This window comes from Coenobita brevimanus, chromosome 5 (assembly GCF_032717465.1).
Source record: "Coenobita brevimanus isolate Jiangsu-jjx chromosome 5, ASM3271746v2, whole genome shotgun sequence".
Lineage (NCBI taxonomy): Eukaryota > Metazoa > Arthropoda > Malacostraca > Decapoda > Coenobitidae > Coenobita > Coenobita brevimanus.
The window spans coordinates 28,013,611-28,030,806 of record NC_136958.1 but is presented as its reverse complement, the minus strand read 5'-3'; the positions used below and the strand labels follow the sequence as shown (position 1 = coordinate 28,030,806).

General features: G+C 40.5%; 2 protein-coding genes across 2 annotated transcripts; one reads left to right on the top strand and one right to left on the bottom strand.

Moving 5' to 3' along the window:
* Positions 1–6,526: 6,526 nt before the first annotated feature.
* On the bottom strand, positions 6,527–6,949 carry LOC145398589 (uncharacterized). Its single transcript, XM_080271398.1, has one exon. The coding sequence runs from the start codon at positions 6,947–6,949 to the stop codon at positions 6,527–6,529; it is 423 nt and encodes a 140-aa protein (XP_080127524.1).
* A 9,150-nt stretch (positions 6,950–16,099) lies between these two features.
* On the top strand, positions 16,100–16,981 carry LOC145398573 (uncharacterized). The gene has a single exon (XM_080271393.1). The coding sequence runs from the start codon at positions 16,100–16,102 to the stop codon at positions 16,979–16,981; it is 882 nt and encodes a 293-aa protein (XP_080127519.1).
* Positions 16,982–17,196: the final 215 nt, after the last annotated feature.

Genomic DNA, 17,196 nt, shown 5'->3' with positions numbered 1-17,196 from the left:
CAGAAGAAGACCGTTTTTTAAGAAAATATTCCCTGACCATATTCAAGGTTTCTTCTGCTTTGTGCAATACATCCTGAAGAGAACCTAGTTTGCCACTGTGAAGAAACCGAGTGTCATCAGCATATTGCACTAAAGTGCATTCGTTAAGGTTTTCTGAGAGATTGTTCACATATATATTGAATAGTATAGGGCCATGAAATGAGCCTTGGGGTACCCCATTGGTGACATTTGATTTGGAGGATATGGTGTTTTGGATGCGAACAGACTGTGTTCTATTATTGAGGTAGCTGTCAAACCAGAAGTTATCGACATTGACTTTACTGAGTTTATTGAGAAGAATGGGATGGCTGACACTATCGAAAACTTTTGATGGATCACAGAGGGTTAAAAGTGATATGTGTTTATTATCCATGTTATGGTAGATACTATCAGTGATAACTGTGAGTGCTGTATTTGAGGATAGTCTAGGACGGAAGCCATGTTGGGTTTGTGAGAGAAGTTCGTTTGACTCAAGAAATATTATTAGTTATGATGAGACGATTTTTTTCGATAATTTTGGAAAAAACAGGTACCAATGAATTGGTAGGTAATTGTTCGTGACCTGAGTGTCCCTATTTTTATATAAAGGCGTGACTATAGCATTCTTCCAAGCGTTAGGGAATACGCCAGTAATAATTGAAGAATTTATTACATGGGTTAAATAAAATGCAAGTATGAAGAGGGAATCTTTAATAAAACGAAGTGAAATATTTCCTGAGCCATAAGATTTAGTATTTTGTAAACGTTTAATTGTTCATATTAAAGTGTTAACATCAACAGTTTCTGGTCAGAATTGTGTCATGCTGCGTGCGCCATTACCAGTGACAGGTCTTTCAGAAGGAGGATTTATGGTGTTACTTGCTTGCAAGGAGACCTGGGTACTTTCAAAAGTTCTTTTACTTACGTTTGCGAAAAACTTATTAAATTCTTCAGCTTTACTCGTGGCTCATCAAAAGGGCTATTGTTGGAGTTTTTACTGTTGGGTATTATATCTTGGACTATTTTCCATGTTGCACAAGTATTACCTCTTGAGTTTGAGAGTTCTTTGTGATAATATTGATTTTTAGCTTGATTAATAAGTTATTTGGCTCTTTTCTTTAAATCCCTGTAACTTTTCTATAATGACATGCAGGACCTGTTAAGTTTTAATTGGTTCCGTGTGTGATCCCGTGTTTTTATTATTTCTCGAATTTCATCAGTACTCCAAGGGGCAGGAGGAAGTTTTCTTTCTCTGGTAACAAGGGGGGCACATTTGTCCAAACTTCTGGTGAGCACTGAGGTTAACATATGAAATGTTCATTTACATTATCAGTATCCAGGATAGTATCGAAGATATTTGTTTCATTTAGTAAATGGGAACATAGTACATCATTGCTATAGGTTTTCAGGCCACGGAAGGACTTAATAGTAGGTGGACGTTCAGGCTTACTTATATTTGCGGTTATGAGGTCGTGATCACCTATGATGTGTGGGACAGCATCAGTACGAGTTATTTTCTCAGGACTCTTAGTTATAATTATGTCAAGGAGAGTAGCAGATGTAGGAGTGATTCGTGTAGGCTTATTAACTACTTGTGTTAGTTTATTATTGTTTATTATATGGGATAATTTGCTATAATGGGAGAGAAGATTGTCATTTAGGTCTCCTAAGACAAATACAGTTTTCTTGAGACTTAAAGCAGATCTTAGTACCTCGTTAATAAAATCAAAGGAATCATAAGGAGCCTTCGGGTGTCTGTAAATACATCCTACAATGATTGAGGGTAATTTTCTGCACTGTACTGAGATCCAGATATCTTCTACTCCTGTTTGTTTAGAAAGTTTGGGGTCTATTAATTTGGAGGTTAAATGTTGCTTAATGTATATACACACATCCGCGCCGCGTCCGTTATCATTACGATAAATTGTGTAGTTAGGTTAATGTACTTACGCATCTGGAGTGTGAGAAAGCAACCAAGTTTCACTAACACAAAGTATATCTATGTCTCTCTCTTTAGTTATGAGCTTTATTTCATCAAAGTTAGACTGAAGAGACCGAGCATTTATGTGTTCTATAATAAGATTATCCATTTTAAGTGAGATGCAGTACTGTCAGCTTTGCCTTAATCTTTGCTATTCTCCTACGCACTATAAAATTCACACAGTCTGCCTTTGTGACCATATCTATGGCAGCTAGAACACTAAACTTTATGATCAAAGTGGCAGGTTGATTGATAGTGGTTAAACTCGCCACAGTTATAGCAACCTTTTCTTGTGAGGTGTTGGAGGCGTGCACTGTAGCAGGGTCTTAGTGGCGGGGGAGGGGGGGCGTGGTAGCGGGATGTCATCTGCTGTGACCCAGCAGTATCTCCCCAAGGTGTGTTTGGTGGGGGGTCAGGGTAATTTTCTTCTGTCCCCACTCACGTCCATTCGGTGGTAATGCTGTCCCATGTGTTGGCGCCTGCTACGACCTGCGGTTTCCCACCCATCTTTGTCCATATGGTTAGTTTGGGATGGGCGGGTGAGGAAGTGGGCGCCATGGTAGGTGAATGAGATATGTCTTAGGTGGGATTCTAGTTGTTGGCATGGTGGGGTGCATCTATGTTGGCCTTCTTTGTCACTGTTCCTTTTTACTTTGTCCAAGTTGACACAGTCTTTGAAGCAAGGGTACTGGTTGGAAAGGACACCAAGTAGCCTGACTGTCCCTTTCCTGTTTATTAGAGAACCTTGGTGTTGCCCATATGCTTCATAGCATGATTCATAAATTTCTCCAGTTCCTAGTTTGAAGGCTGCATCTGGTTTTATGGTGTGAAATCCATTGTCATTTGTCCACTTATTCACTTGTTCATGGAGAAGAGGTTGGGCAGACACCTGAGGGCAACACTACATCAAGTGAGTGCATGGTGAGCACCCCCACGTACAAAATAATCAGTATGAAGAAATGCAGGTGAACCCAAAACCAGGGGTGCCACATTCCATTCAACCAGTTACTACACTCTTGTTACTTACCAGTCATTGTTGCGAAGACTGAGATCAACATGTGCTAATTACTCCTTCTGCCAAAATACAGTCATTCACATAAGTCAGATAATCACTTGGTTTTGTTAACCCACCGCGTGCCAGTGCCATTTTAAATTGGTCTGACATAATTCTGCGGCCAGTGCCAGTGCCGTTTTAAAATGGTTTAAAATAAAAAAACTTCACTGTGACAGCATTTTTCAAGATTCACGGGTAAAAATTGGCTGGCATGTAAGGTAACCATTCCTCTACCATCCCCGAGGCTGTCAAGGCCATACACTCACTCGCTCCCCCCCTCATGCTCGCTCTGCCTCACTCTGCCTGTGTGCCTCACCCAGTGATGTACATAGTGAAGGCATTTTGTAAATATTTTCATGTAAGTGTAAGTTGTAAATATTTTCTTGTAAGTGTAAGGACTATATAGTGAAGTCAAGTTGTAAATACCTTCTTGTAAGTGCCAGAACTTTACATACTGAAGTCAGGTTGTAACTATCTTCAAGTAAGTGTAAGATAATGCATTCACAGTAAGAAAGACACGCAAATTGTGATAGATGCTGAAGTAATAAGTAAGCAGAAAAGTGTACTGAACATTGCTATACCTTTCCAGCATAAATACCTAAGTATACCTTATACAGAGAACAGCTTTCTCTCACGTACGTGGTGAGCGTGAGAGCGGCTATACCTGTACACGAGTAAGCAGGACTCAATAAAACTCATTTCCAAACCTCGGTGAGCTTTTTAATGGCGAAAGTCGTTGTTTCCACATTAAAATCTTTCATTTTAGCAAAAAAAAAAAAAAAAAGGGTCGAAAAATGGCCGGCACTGGGGTGACCCATAGAGCTAAAAATAGCTGGCACACGGGAGGTTAAGTGCCAGTCTTATAAAAGACTGGGAATTTTTTTTTTTTTTTTTTTTTTTGCAAAACAAATCATTTGCACAACAGTCTTTCATTGTCACTGCAGTTGGCCAAGTACCAGTCATCCACATATATCTTTAACAATCACTATTTTTTTTTTTCATGCACAATTCACAAACAATCTTTTGTAATCACTGCACCTTGTCAAATATGAGTCATCCACATAAGTCTGATAACCACTACTTTTTGCCAGGTGCCAGCAGTTCACATGCCTTTAACAATCACAGAGTTTTGCTAAGTACAAGTACTGGTAATTCACATAAGCACCGGAATCTAATATCCACTGTCTTTCATGGTACCAGTCATTCATATAGCAGTATCAGATAATCTGTTTTGTCACGTGCTTTTCATATGCACAACAATCTCTGATAATCGCTGCCTTTTGCCAAGTATGTACAGTCGCGAGCAGCAATCAGTATCCCCTCTCTTGGCTGAAGCCATGGCCAGAGGAGAGCAGGGAATCGAACAACCTCTCCCGCCACCCCCTCCCCCATCCCCACCCAGCCCCGTTAAGAAAGTTGCTGGGTAGGCGTATTAGCACCAACGTATTGTGTTCATATCTATGATTTAACATTCACGCGAATTACCAATACCGTCAATAACACACCAGGAGGTAAGCTGCAATAATGTGTTAATGTGGCATTATGGAGATATCAAATTCATATAAAGGCAGATGAAAAAATTAGAAACAACCATAAATAAAAAAAAATACAGTGATTTTAATGTACTAAATAATTTGCAAATGTCAAGTGGATGTGTTATTCCAATAATAAATGATATGTTACAGTCCGTCACCACCACCCCAACACTCCACTGTAGTGCCAACGAACAAATCCACGAACACGAAAGAATCAACCAACACGTTTGAGAACTGTATATTGCTTTGCCATAGCATACTGCAGATGTGCCGATAGTATCATTATCAGCAGTATTTTCCTTTGTATCTAGTTTCTTTATCGGCCACGTGAAAATATGGACGATATACCACAATTTATCTGGTTTACATATGTGAATCAAGGTAAGCATGTTTCAGGACACTGATTAACAGGTGATTATGATATTATTACATGTAGTTACAGTATCATATTATATATGAATTACTACCCGACAAGCTTTTCCACTATTTCTTTCATTCTCCCCGAAATCATACCCACCGTCGTCTCCTTCCCTCCTGGGGGAGGGGGAGTGGAGCGGTCTCTGGTCTCTGGCTGCGAGCACTTTCCAATCCGACAGTTGGCTTAATATAGTTAGGGAAGTTTAATATCATAGACAGAATGATATACGCTTTTGATGACAAAAGAGTATGTTAGTTGTATCATTTGATATCCATTTGTGCAAATAAGTTGTCATATTTAGCCTGTGTTATTAATCTGCTACAATTGTGTTTATCAAAATTACAAGAGAAGCTGGCAAATCCTTCCTTTACAGAATGAAATAAATCATATATGCATTTTACTTATTATTCATACATGGAGGATTATCAAACGTAACAGGAAATATATATATAGAGGGTATAAAGGGTGACCGGATATTAAAATAGTGTAATTAGAACATCTGCAAGGCATGGACTATTAAGCATTGGGCCCTCCAGTCATCCAACACTATGTCATACCATAATACTGTTTTATATATGTTTTCTGTTATAAAAAACAAAAAAACATAGCAAACGGCAAAAAATGCTCGTTAGATGTGCAAGGCGATGAGGATAGAGTAAAATAACTCATTATTAGGGGAGTGATGATACCTTTATTATGGTATAATTTCGTGGGTATGTAAACTGTGCATAAATAATTGTAGTGAGAAGGATAATCTATACACATTAAGCAACGTATGCCCTTATGACTGGTTCGTCACATAGAGAGGAATACCCGGTAGATTATATGCAAGTTTGTTACTTCACATTATTGGCATCATATGTAAGATTATTACATAACGTCAGTATCCAGTCCACCCCCCTTCTACATTAATGACATCCTGCAGGCGTGAATGGAGGGAATCTACAAAGTTTGAACAAATATTGGGGGTGTGTCTGAAACCTTCCCACATTTCCCTGCTCTTCCTCTCTATAGCCTCTCTGGTCTTCTCTTGTACACCCAGTCCCTCTTCATTAACCCCCAAAGGTTCTCAATAGGATTCAAATCACAGCCTTTGGGGGGCCAGTCTATTAATTCTATGTCGGGCCTGTTGGAAAACCATTCCCTCACTGAATGGCAGGTGTGGATGCGGGACTGGTCTTGGACTAACCTGATTGAGTGTGGTTCTGGGAGTGCATATGCACGCACAAATGGTATCAGGCAGTTCTCTTGTATATTAATGTATTCTACTGCATTCAGGTAGCCTTCAATGGGAACAAGCTCACCAGGTCCCCCATACCACATCCGTCCATACATTGCCACACTGACCCTTCTGCTTTTGGCCATTTCATGTATGTTCTCTTCGTTGAACCGGCACCCATGTCGTCTCCAGCACTGATGAGCTCTAGCACACACTGAAGAGAAAGTAGTCTCGTCTGTATATCTATAACGGTCCGCCAAAACTCCTGGCCCCTATCTGCATACTGCTCAACGAACCGTAGTCATGCGGCTTTGTGAATAGCAGTTATGTTTTCCTTAACGGCCGGAATATAGCAGTGTATACCGGCCTCATGAAGCCTTCTCCGTGTTGTTGATACGTGACATTCCAACCGCAACTCCCTTGTTAATGTTATGGCCATTTTCTTGGGACTTCGTGCAGATGCAGCTATGATTCTCTTCTCATCATATGGCGTGGTAACTCTTGGCCCTCCAGGTCTGGGCCTGGTCTCAACGTGCCCCTCGGCCTCATACCTCCTCACCCATAGGCGCACACTCTTTATGTGTATGCCCATATGTCTGCTGATATCCTTGAGTGATTGGCCAGCCATATAGCGCCCAATGATCTCACCCCTGTGCAGAATAATTTCTGGCCGGTTGGCACGGGTTCGTGGGGCATTACCACGTCCTCTACCTCTTCTTTCCATACCTGTAAGAATGCATTTACCTCATTTAAATAATGATCGTTTAAGACATGACATACTAATATTTATCATACACGAGATGTAACATGACACAGAAGGACGAGGACATATTTTAAAAATATTTTTGGGCTGTGTTACACATGGCACCGAACAAGCAACATATGTGCTGTAAGAGTAGCAGTGGAAATAGCAACAACTGAAGCTACAGATAAGACGAACACACTTTGCTACGCAAATCAAATGAAGGGGAAATGACGGCTTGAGGGACATATTCCTACAAGAATTCAGAGCGAATGAAGCCAAAATAGTATAATAGTTGAAACTTTGGAGGAACACCGTAAATAAAGGGGGAAAGTGAATATAAACTTAGCTCAAAGAACATAAAGGTTTTACGTGGAGTATTAGAAATGGGAATCTTCAAAGATTCCCATTCCATATAATTTATATATATTATAACCAGGTGCTACTAATGTTTTACAACGCACCTACTTTCACAGTGTAAAACAATTGTATTGGATCGACATTGGTGGAAAACACTGCATAGTCATCGTTACATGTGTATACTGTAAACACAAAATAAATATTTTTACGGTTTCCTAGTGCACAGTATGCTCTGTATTTATATATGACGGACTTGTCATTTATACTAAAGATATGTAACAAAGGGAGAATATATATAAATACGTTTTTAGAGACTTGTGACAATGAGCATATTGCACTGAGAATACACTTTAGTGTCCACATTGACCTAAATATTAGCTGCGTGCGTCATTACACAAAACTACGAGTATACACTTATATAAGACACATACCGGCACACAACTACTGGCAGGATACTGTTGACAGGTGGGCGGCGGCGTGAGGAGTCAGGAAAACAGGTGGCGTGTATATGGCGATGTAACGATGTGATGACCCAGTGAACAGGTGGCTGGGTGATTGGGTGCGCCCATAGATGATCGTCGAATGGGTTGATCCGCACGTAAACTCTGCTTGTGAACGAAAATTGCAAACATTAAGTGTGGTTGGGCAAAATAGCCTCCCAACGTCAACCCAGGTATGTAGGAATAACGAAATCAATAGCTGCATGCCTACTGTAATGTGTATTCACGTTAAACACACATTTATCAACTGGATTAAACGACGAAAAATGAAACCGCATTCAACGTTTATATAACACTTTCGAAAATCATCATATATTTCATATGCACACAAACAGTATTATGATTACAGGACTCACAGTTAGGAAAAACAATCTCGACAAAATACCTGCACCTGAGCATAGGCCTCCTACTAAGAGACTGACTGGGAGTAAGTCGTAGGGCTACAACATTGACTCGCTGATTCATATCAGAAGTTGATTTGAATCTTTGAGGCATAGTCCCAGATATAGAGGGAATACTATTCATAGGTGATTTCGTGGCTATAGATTAATATATTTTGTTTTATAAACAACCCGGACCATATGTCGCCATATCATGTTGATTGTTTTGTGTTAGGAGGGACTACAAATGGAAGTGACTTATGGGAGTGAGGAGATGGTTCGAAAGAGGGCAGGTGAGACTTGGAGTAAAAAAAAAAAAAAGTGATTAAAGGGAGTGGGAAGGTTGTTAGGAAAACGGTAGATGATAACTCTGGATGGAATCTAATAATACACTGGGCATGACTAATCACTGATAAGGGGATCGGTGGATGAATGACTGACACTATCACTCTGGCCTTGTGACACTAAGATTGGATATTGCTGTGCGTGTTTCACCTTCTCACTTTAACCACAGACAACCCGTTCTCCTATAATTATGAGGTGTCCTGTTGTCCACCGGTTCATTTTCAACATATGGCTCTCAAAGCATGTTGCTTCATTCTTATTGCTATGCTGATGATCCTCCATGTGTGATTAATAATAAATAAAATGCATATATAGTAATATATTACTTCTATTCTGTAAAGGGAGGATTTGCCAGCTTCTCTTGTAATTTTGACAAACACAGTTGTAGCAGATTAATAACACAGGCTAAATATGACAACTTATTTGCACAAATGGATATCAAATGATACAACTAGCATACTCTTTTGTCATCAAAAGCGTACTGTATACCATTCTGTCTATGATATTAAACTTCCCTAAATATAATAAGCCAACTGTCGGATTGGAAAGTGCTCGCAGCCAGAGACCAGAGAACGCTCCACTCCCCCTCCCCCAGGAGGGAAAGAGACGACGGTGGGTATGATTTCGGGGAGATGGAAATAGTGGAAAAGCTTGTCGGGTAGTAATTCATATATAATATGATACTGTAACTACATGTAATAATATCATAATCACCTGTTAATCAGTGTCCTGAAACGTGCTTACCTTGATTCACATATGTAAACCAGATAAGTTGTGGTATATCGTCCATATTTTCACGTGGCCGATAAAGAAACTAGATACAAAGGAAAATACTGCTGATACTGATACTATCGGCACATCTGCAGTATGCTATGGCAAAGCAATATACAGTTCTCAAACGTGTTGGTTGATTCTTTCGTGTTCGTGGATTTGTTCGTTGGCACTACAGTGGAGTGTTGGGGTGGTGGTGACGGACTGTAACATATCATATATTATTGGAATAACACATCCACTTGACATTTGCAAATTATTTAGTGACATTAAAATCACTATTTTTTAGTTTTATGGTTGTTTCTAATTTTTTCATCTGCCTTTATATGAATTTGATATCTCCATAATGCCACATTAACACAATATTGCAGCTTACCTCCTGGTGTGTTATTGACGGTATTGGTAATTCACGTGAATGTTAAATCATAGATATGAACACAATACGTCGGTGCTAATACGCCTACCCAGCACCTTTCTCAACGGGGCTGGGTGTGGGTGGGAGTGGGGGTGGCGGGAGAGGTTGTTCGATTCCCTGCTCTCCTCTGGCCATGGCTTCAGCCAAGAGAGGGGATACCGATTGCTGCTCGCGATTGTACCATCCACTTAATAGGCTTTTTTAAAGCACCTACCTGGTAACAGTCGTTCACACATGTTATTAATACTCAATGCGTTTTGCTAACCCAAGTCAATCGCTACCTGTAACCAAGTACCGGGCATTTACATAAGACTTCGATAATCACTGTTTTCTGCTAAGACCCAGTCATCCCTATAAGTCTTCAATCATCACTGCATTTCACCAGCTACCAGCCATTTACGGTATGGTACAAAAGAATTCAACTAACGGAATTATGAGAAAACGAAATCAGTGCACTCGGCCACAACACCCACGAGATACTGGCGCGTCTGACTCTGCTGACTGGCTGCTCTCAAAACACCGGGCTGATTTAGGTTCAGAAGCTCCGACACAGCCTTTGAACAACTTTCGATACTTCCTTAGTTTATGCTGTGTCATTTCCCTTGCGTCAAAGTTATTTGTTTAGTGTTAGCCTGAATGAAACATGTGCTTAAATCCATGCCATTGAAAGGATTAACCAGGAATGTTTGTACCCTAATTTCCCTCAATAGAATCATTTGTTTGCAGCCTGCTAGACCACGGCTGTCAAAGGCAGTTCAGCGTGTTAGTCCGCACGGTTTGTTTCATATCAGAAGAACGTCTCGTTCAACCATTCGAGTCTTTGTGGTGATAACGATCCCTGGATAATTATGAAATAATTAACCCTCCCAAGATCGAGTAATCTCCTGTTGCTAGTTTATTCCAGCAAACTTCACACGATTTCATTCAGTTAAGAGTGAGTCACTAAAGCTTGAGAGCACTAAGATTATCATGAGTGTCCACTTTCCATTTTTTTTTAATTCTTTGACTGCTGTTTCTCGTTTCAGTGTCTATTTTTGTACTTTCGGTTTTTCATTTCTCTCCTCAAACTCTCTTGTAATATGAATGTTCGTTCCCTCTCCTTTTCCGTTCTTGTGTCTTCTTTACTTACTGTTTTTTAATGTATATTTTTTGTGCTGCATCCACGTTTTAGAAGCCATTCCTTCACTCTAGTTTTTCCCTGCTCACCATATTCACCTTCCCTTATCCTTTCATTCCTTCTATAATTTTAGATCTTTTGCATGCTATTTTGCTTTTCAGCTATATTAGCCTCTATTTCAGCCATTCCTTTTCCTTATTCATCTTGTTACCAGTTTCACTCTTTTTTCATTCCCAATATATATATTCTTTATCTACATCCTTCCCTTTCTTTGACTTTGTTATTAACATCATCCATCGTAATCTTTTTTTTTTCCTCTCCGTCTGCCTCCCCATGCCCATTTATCATTTTAACTCTTCTTTCCCTTCCTTGTCTCTTCTTCTCCTCTCATTTTTTTGTTTTTCAATATCTTTTTCTTTGGTTTCACCGTCTGTGATATTTCCCTTTATCCTGTTCATTTCTTCAGCCCAAATTTTTTCCACATCTCTTTCAGTGTTGGTATTAATTTTTCCTTTCCCTCGTCCGTACTATGTATAACAAACTACGTGCATGTCGCTTTCCTTTTATTTTTTTCATTTCCAGTTCTCTATTCAATTCATCTTCTCCTTCTCCATATTACTATCTAGTTTTCTCTCTTCCCTCCTCCATGTCCCTATCTCCATTACCTTTGCAGTGTCCCTCAAAAGTCAGTCCCCTCTCAGATCCCACATTAAATATTGACAGAGGTACAAGACGGCAGCAGCACCACTCCCCCTCCCTGCTGGAACAAAGCACCGGGTCATAAAGGATATTCACATATTCTTTTCCGCCGAACATATCATACGATGCGTCCTTACACACTATATATATTGGAAAGATGCTTGCAAGTGTGTATAACAGGATGGTCGTCGTACAGGGAATATTCTATGTTTCAATGTTTTTTACTCACCCTGTACTGTAATATCAACTCGGTAGTCTGTGAACTTGTGACCTGCTGTCTTGTAAAGGTTATGGTCTCTGTCGAGCGTAATCGTTGCCATCAGTCTGTTGCAGCTCTTGGAAAACACGGAGCATGCTGAATTAGTAAGTCTCGTTGCTAACCCTATGATGATTGCTTTCTCTCTTAATATTTTATGTGTGTTAACACCATACGACTGCAATCAGTTGAAGTTGGATACAGAAGCGTGACATTTACGTTACACAACCGGTAGAAAACTCAGTCTCCTGATACCAGTTCCTTTCACAGGTGAATCTGGGAGCTACTGTCACGTCTGCTCACTAAACACACATGGAATGAATGACAAGGGGGAACCATTCACAGGGAAACTTGTGCCATCAAGCCTCGCAATGGCGTTTGGCTTTTTTTAAATTGTTTTCCTCGCTGCGGGTATTACTCTGACTCTCCTAAATCCACGCATCTCCGTCATGCGTGAATTCTGGTTACACTGGAAATGAATATTCATTTTTTTTTTTGCCCAAATTATGCTTCATTTAGCCAGTGTACTACCGTCATGCACAAAGTTAGGGTTATGTACAAGTTGGCCATATATTCCCAATTTCAATTCTCGTATGTTCTGGGGACGGCTTCATATGCTAGCATGGTGAACGTAGATATTTTTTGTCCTTTATAAATAATGAGGTGAGTTAGGAAATAAGAAAGTAGTTTCATGACAGTATTGTGGTCACCACTCTAATGTAAAGAAGCAAAGCTTGGACCCTGTTGAAAGGACACAATCTAGGAGTGCGAGACATGGAAATATGGGACCTCAGAGGAACATGTGGAGTTACACTAAGAGGCAGGCAGACAAATGGGGACATAAAGGAGCATTATGGTGTTGATGTAAATATGCCAGTGTTATATGATTTGGCCGTGTGGAGAGGATGGAGAATGAGAGACTGACTAGGAGAGTGGTTGTGACTGAGGTAGAGGGAGAGAGGGGGAGGGGAGACAAAAGATAAAATGGAGGGGTGGAGTGAAGGGATATATGAGAGAGGGGTGTGTGAACTGGAGGGATGGCAGTCAAATGCCAGAGGACATAAGAAGTGAAGGCGATTTGTTTGTGATCATCCTGTATGACATCGCCCATAATTAAGGCGTCTGGTTAGAGATAGATGGATGGATAAATCCTTAATTAACCATGCAATCACTGGACATAAAAGCAAACACAGTAAAATACAAAAAGATTAGGGAAACTGGAAAATAATGCAAGACACATAAGGTAACACTGGCCGAGCTGTCCCTGCAACACACGACAACCAGCATGCGTTATTATATGGACCACCCTCTATAGCGCAGTGACTCGTAGGTTTGCTACCACTTTTTTTTTTTTTTTCTGCGTGTATCCCATTGACATACTCTCTTGTATTATTTACATATGTTTATTGTCGACATAATTTGCATCACTAACATACAAGATGATGCTAAAATGTAATGTGAAAAAAATAGTTGGGAAAAGGGCATAAGGAAATCTTGAAAGCCATGTAGAATATGGTCAATATTCTTAATCTTTTCACTGTCATAACTTTTTCTTTTTATTCAAAGAAAAGATTGCTATGTGAAGAAGAGATACTAAGGGGTGGTCAAGGAAAGATAAATGGCAAAGAGGGTATAACCATGACAACATAAGGGACGGGAAAGAGGAGACAAGAAAAGAGATAAATAAGAGTAAAGGGAACAGCAACGAAAAGAGCACAAGGGAAAGAAAAGGGCATGGAAAGAAAAAAATACATGAGAGGGATAAGAGTGCAAGAGAAAGAAGAGTAAAATGGAAAGAAAAAGTAGAAGGGAAGAAACAAAGCAAAAGGGAAAGAAAATTAACACCTGAAGAAAACGTTTAAGGGAAGAAAATTGTGAGGAAATGGAAGCCGACCACTGTTGATTTCTTGGGTATTAGTGGGGAGTTGTGCTCAGAGTGACAAGTGAGCAGAAAGATGGGGGGGGGGGACGTGTTTGTTTCATATTATGTCTGTCTCTGGGCATAACCTAGGCAGTTTATTCTCTGAGAACAGCATCCTGCGTGCCACACACCGCTTCAGCGCTAACATCCATCGTTCATGGTAAGTACTCGTACAGCATAGGACTGTCTCACTGGGAGCTGGTATGATGGTATCATCAGAAGTGCTTTTATGACATGTCGATGAATTTTGTGGAATGTATGACAAGTCTGTTTTAATGAATTTCAAATGTTCCAGTTACTCCTTGAACCTCCATATCTCGCGTCTTTTTGAACAAAAGACGAGCTCTCAAATGAACTGAATCGGCCAAAAATTTACATAAGCTGTGTAAAGAGTATGTAAGGGAATATTAACCCTAAAAAAAAATAAAAGAAAACCAACGGTAAAGAACAGTTGTCACTAGAGCGTCCTGGCCTTAAATTATACCGTACAAAGGAATGGCCTAAAGAAAACAGTGAAAAGGAGGTGCTGCGGGAGCCTCCAAGCCATTGAGAATATCAGACAAAAGCGAATATCCAGAATTAACATGACTAAGAAGAGATGTTACAAGAGAATCATAGTTCATCAGAATATCATACAAAGGACATCCAGAGTAACAGCAAGCAAAAGATAGTAACAGAACCTAAAAGCACTACCATTACAACAGATCATAAAAAGAAAATAAGCTGGTAAGAACAGGAGTTACAGGAAACTCCCAGCCCACGAGAATACAACTCTATAAATATTAGTGATGGAGGGAGACATGAGGTGGCCGGTGAAGCTGTGGGAGAGAAGCCCATCAATAGCATATCAGACCAGGAGCGATGTCAAAGGAAGTGATGGTGGTAGATTGTGGTGGTCAACGTGGTAGTGGTGGTAGAAGTTATATATTTTGTTTGTGGGGGTGGCATTAGTAGTTGCAGTGGTGAAGATAAGGGTGATAGTGGTGCTAGTAATGTGTTAACTAAGGGTGATAGTGGTGCTAGTAATGTGTTAGGGGGTGTGGCACGGGGAGTGTTAGGGACATTGGTAGTTGTAGGGAATAGTCATGCATCCCTCAAAAAAAAAAAAAAAAAATCGCTCCACTGAAAGCACTGAACATTTTTATTCGCCAACGATGTGTTATGAAAGGTCACAGTAAGCAAGCAATGCAAATGTTACTTTCAGTATTTACCATAATTGTAGAGGCAATAAAAAGGAACAAAGGCTGCAATACAGTCTAAGTTATCAGTACAATGTATCCAAGTGGCCAAGGAATATGCTCATTTCCGTGACCATTGAGTGCTTGAGACGCAATAATTTATTTGTGTGTGTGTGTGTGTGTGTGTGTGTGTGTGTGTGTGTGTGTGTGTGTGTGTGTGTGTGTGTGTGTGTGTACAAAATCAAGGGCCAAATTTCAAAGCAAGGTTGGCCCTTTAGAAGTCAATGGAGAGCTAATCACCGAGCCGAAAGAGATAGCTGATGCCCTGAATGATCAATATAAGTCTCTGTTCAGTCACAGTGACCAAGCCAACGAATCAAACGATCAGGAGGAGAGGGATAATGATAATACACTAGGGGACATTGATTTCGACCGGTCGGACATTGAGCAGGCCATTTCAGAAATCAGCATGTATGCGGCAGCAGGCCCTGATAATACACCTGCTATCCTACTGAAGAAGTGCGCCGGTGCTATCTCACTGCCATTGCTGCTGCTCTGGCGTCGGTCTCTAGACACGGGAGAAATACCTCTTATACTCAAACATGGCATCATCTCACCTACTGTATATATAAAGGAGGTAACAGACTGCATCCGAAGAATTACAGACCGGTGGGCTTAACATCAGGTTTTAAATATATTTGAAAGGATTATAGTTAAAAAGCTATCGACGTTTATGGAGAACAATTCACTTCATAACAATCAGCAACACGGATTTCGACAAGGCCGGTCGTGTCTTTCACAACTCTTACAGCATCACATTGAAATACTGAAAAATCTAGAATCTGAACATGGAGTGGATGTTATTTACCTGGATTTCTCCAAGGCATTTGATAAGGTAAATCAGTAAACACTGCTAAGCAAGCTCTACCGAATGGGGATCCAAGGAAAGATACTGGAATGGTTTAATAATTTTTTCAGTGAAAGAAGCCAGTCAGTAATCGTGGAAGGAGTTCAGCCTTACAGTACTGAAGTGCTCAGTGGAGTGGTACAGGGCTCTGCTGTGGGCCCCGTGCTTTTCCTCATTTATGTCATTGATGTAGACCAAGATATGAAATACTGCACAGCAAAGTTCATTCGCGGATGACACTAGACTGTTAGCCAAAATATCGAATGAACAATGCTGTACCAAAATGCAAGAAGACCTTAAGTCGATGTTTAAATGGGCGAAGAACAACAGCATGGAATTTAACACCAGCAAATTTGAGATGCTTCGATACCGACACCCGAAAGCTGACGTAATCAGCTACGAGTACAGAACCCCAGAAAACGAGACCATTAGTTGTCACATGAATATAAAAGATTTAGGAATCATTATGAGTAACGATGCCAGATTTGAACTACAAATAGACGAAATTGTCTCTAACGCAAGACAACGGATACGTTGGATTCTCCGTACATTCAAGACCCGGGAACCAGATGCGATGCTGACTCTGTATAGAGCAATGGTTTTACCCATCATCGAATATCGCAGCCAATTGTGGAACCTTGTTACCTTCGGGCAGATTAGAGAAATTGAAGGGTCGCAGAGAACATTCACATCTAAAATACATGGCACTAATGCAATGGACTATTGGCAGGGGTTGAAACATCTGAAGCTGTACTCCTTAGAAAGACGGAGAGAAAGATGTATCATCATATATATTTGGAAAATCATCAATGATATTGTCCCTAACCTAACTTACAACGGAGAAAATCTTATCACAACGCACTACAACTCAAGAAATGGAACTTTATGCAGAGTACCGCCAATAAAAAGGACATGGCGACGAATACAGACACAGATAGAAGGGTCAATTATCGTGAACGGACCAAGGCTCTACAACTGCCTTCCCCAGTCCATCAGAGACACGAAACATACACTGACATCATTCAAGAAGGCTTTAGATAAATTCTTAGCAACAATACCGGACCAGCCATGTCTCCCCCACTATCATCAAGTGGCGGAGGGCAACAGCATCCGGCAACAAGCAACCGAAACGCAACGGCGGCACACCAGTGTGGCCGGGGACTGATGTCCCGAACCTCAACCACAAGAGCCACAAGTGTGTGTGTGTGTGTGTGTGTGTGTGTGTGTGTGTGTGTGTGTGTGTGTTGGGTTAGGGGGGAGTAATGATGGGGCTGGTGATGGTAGCAGGGGAGATATTCGTGGTATTCATAAAGGTCTTTTAGTGATGGTAAAGAGTGGTGGTGATCTATCTTGCATTACTTTCTGCTTTCCACTACCCTT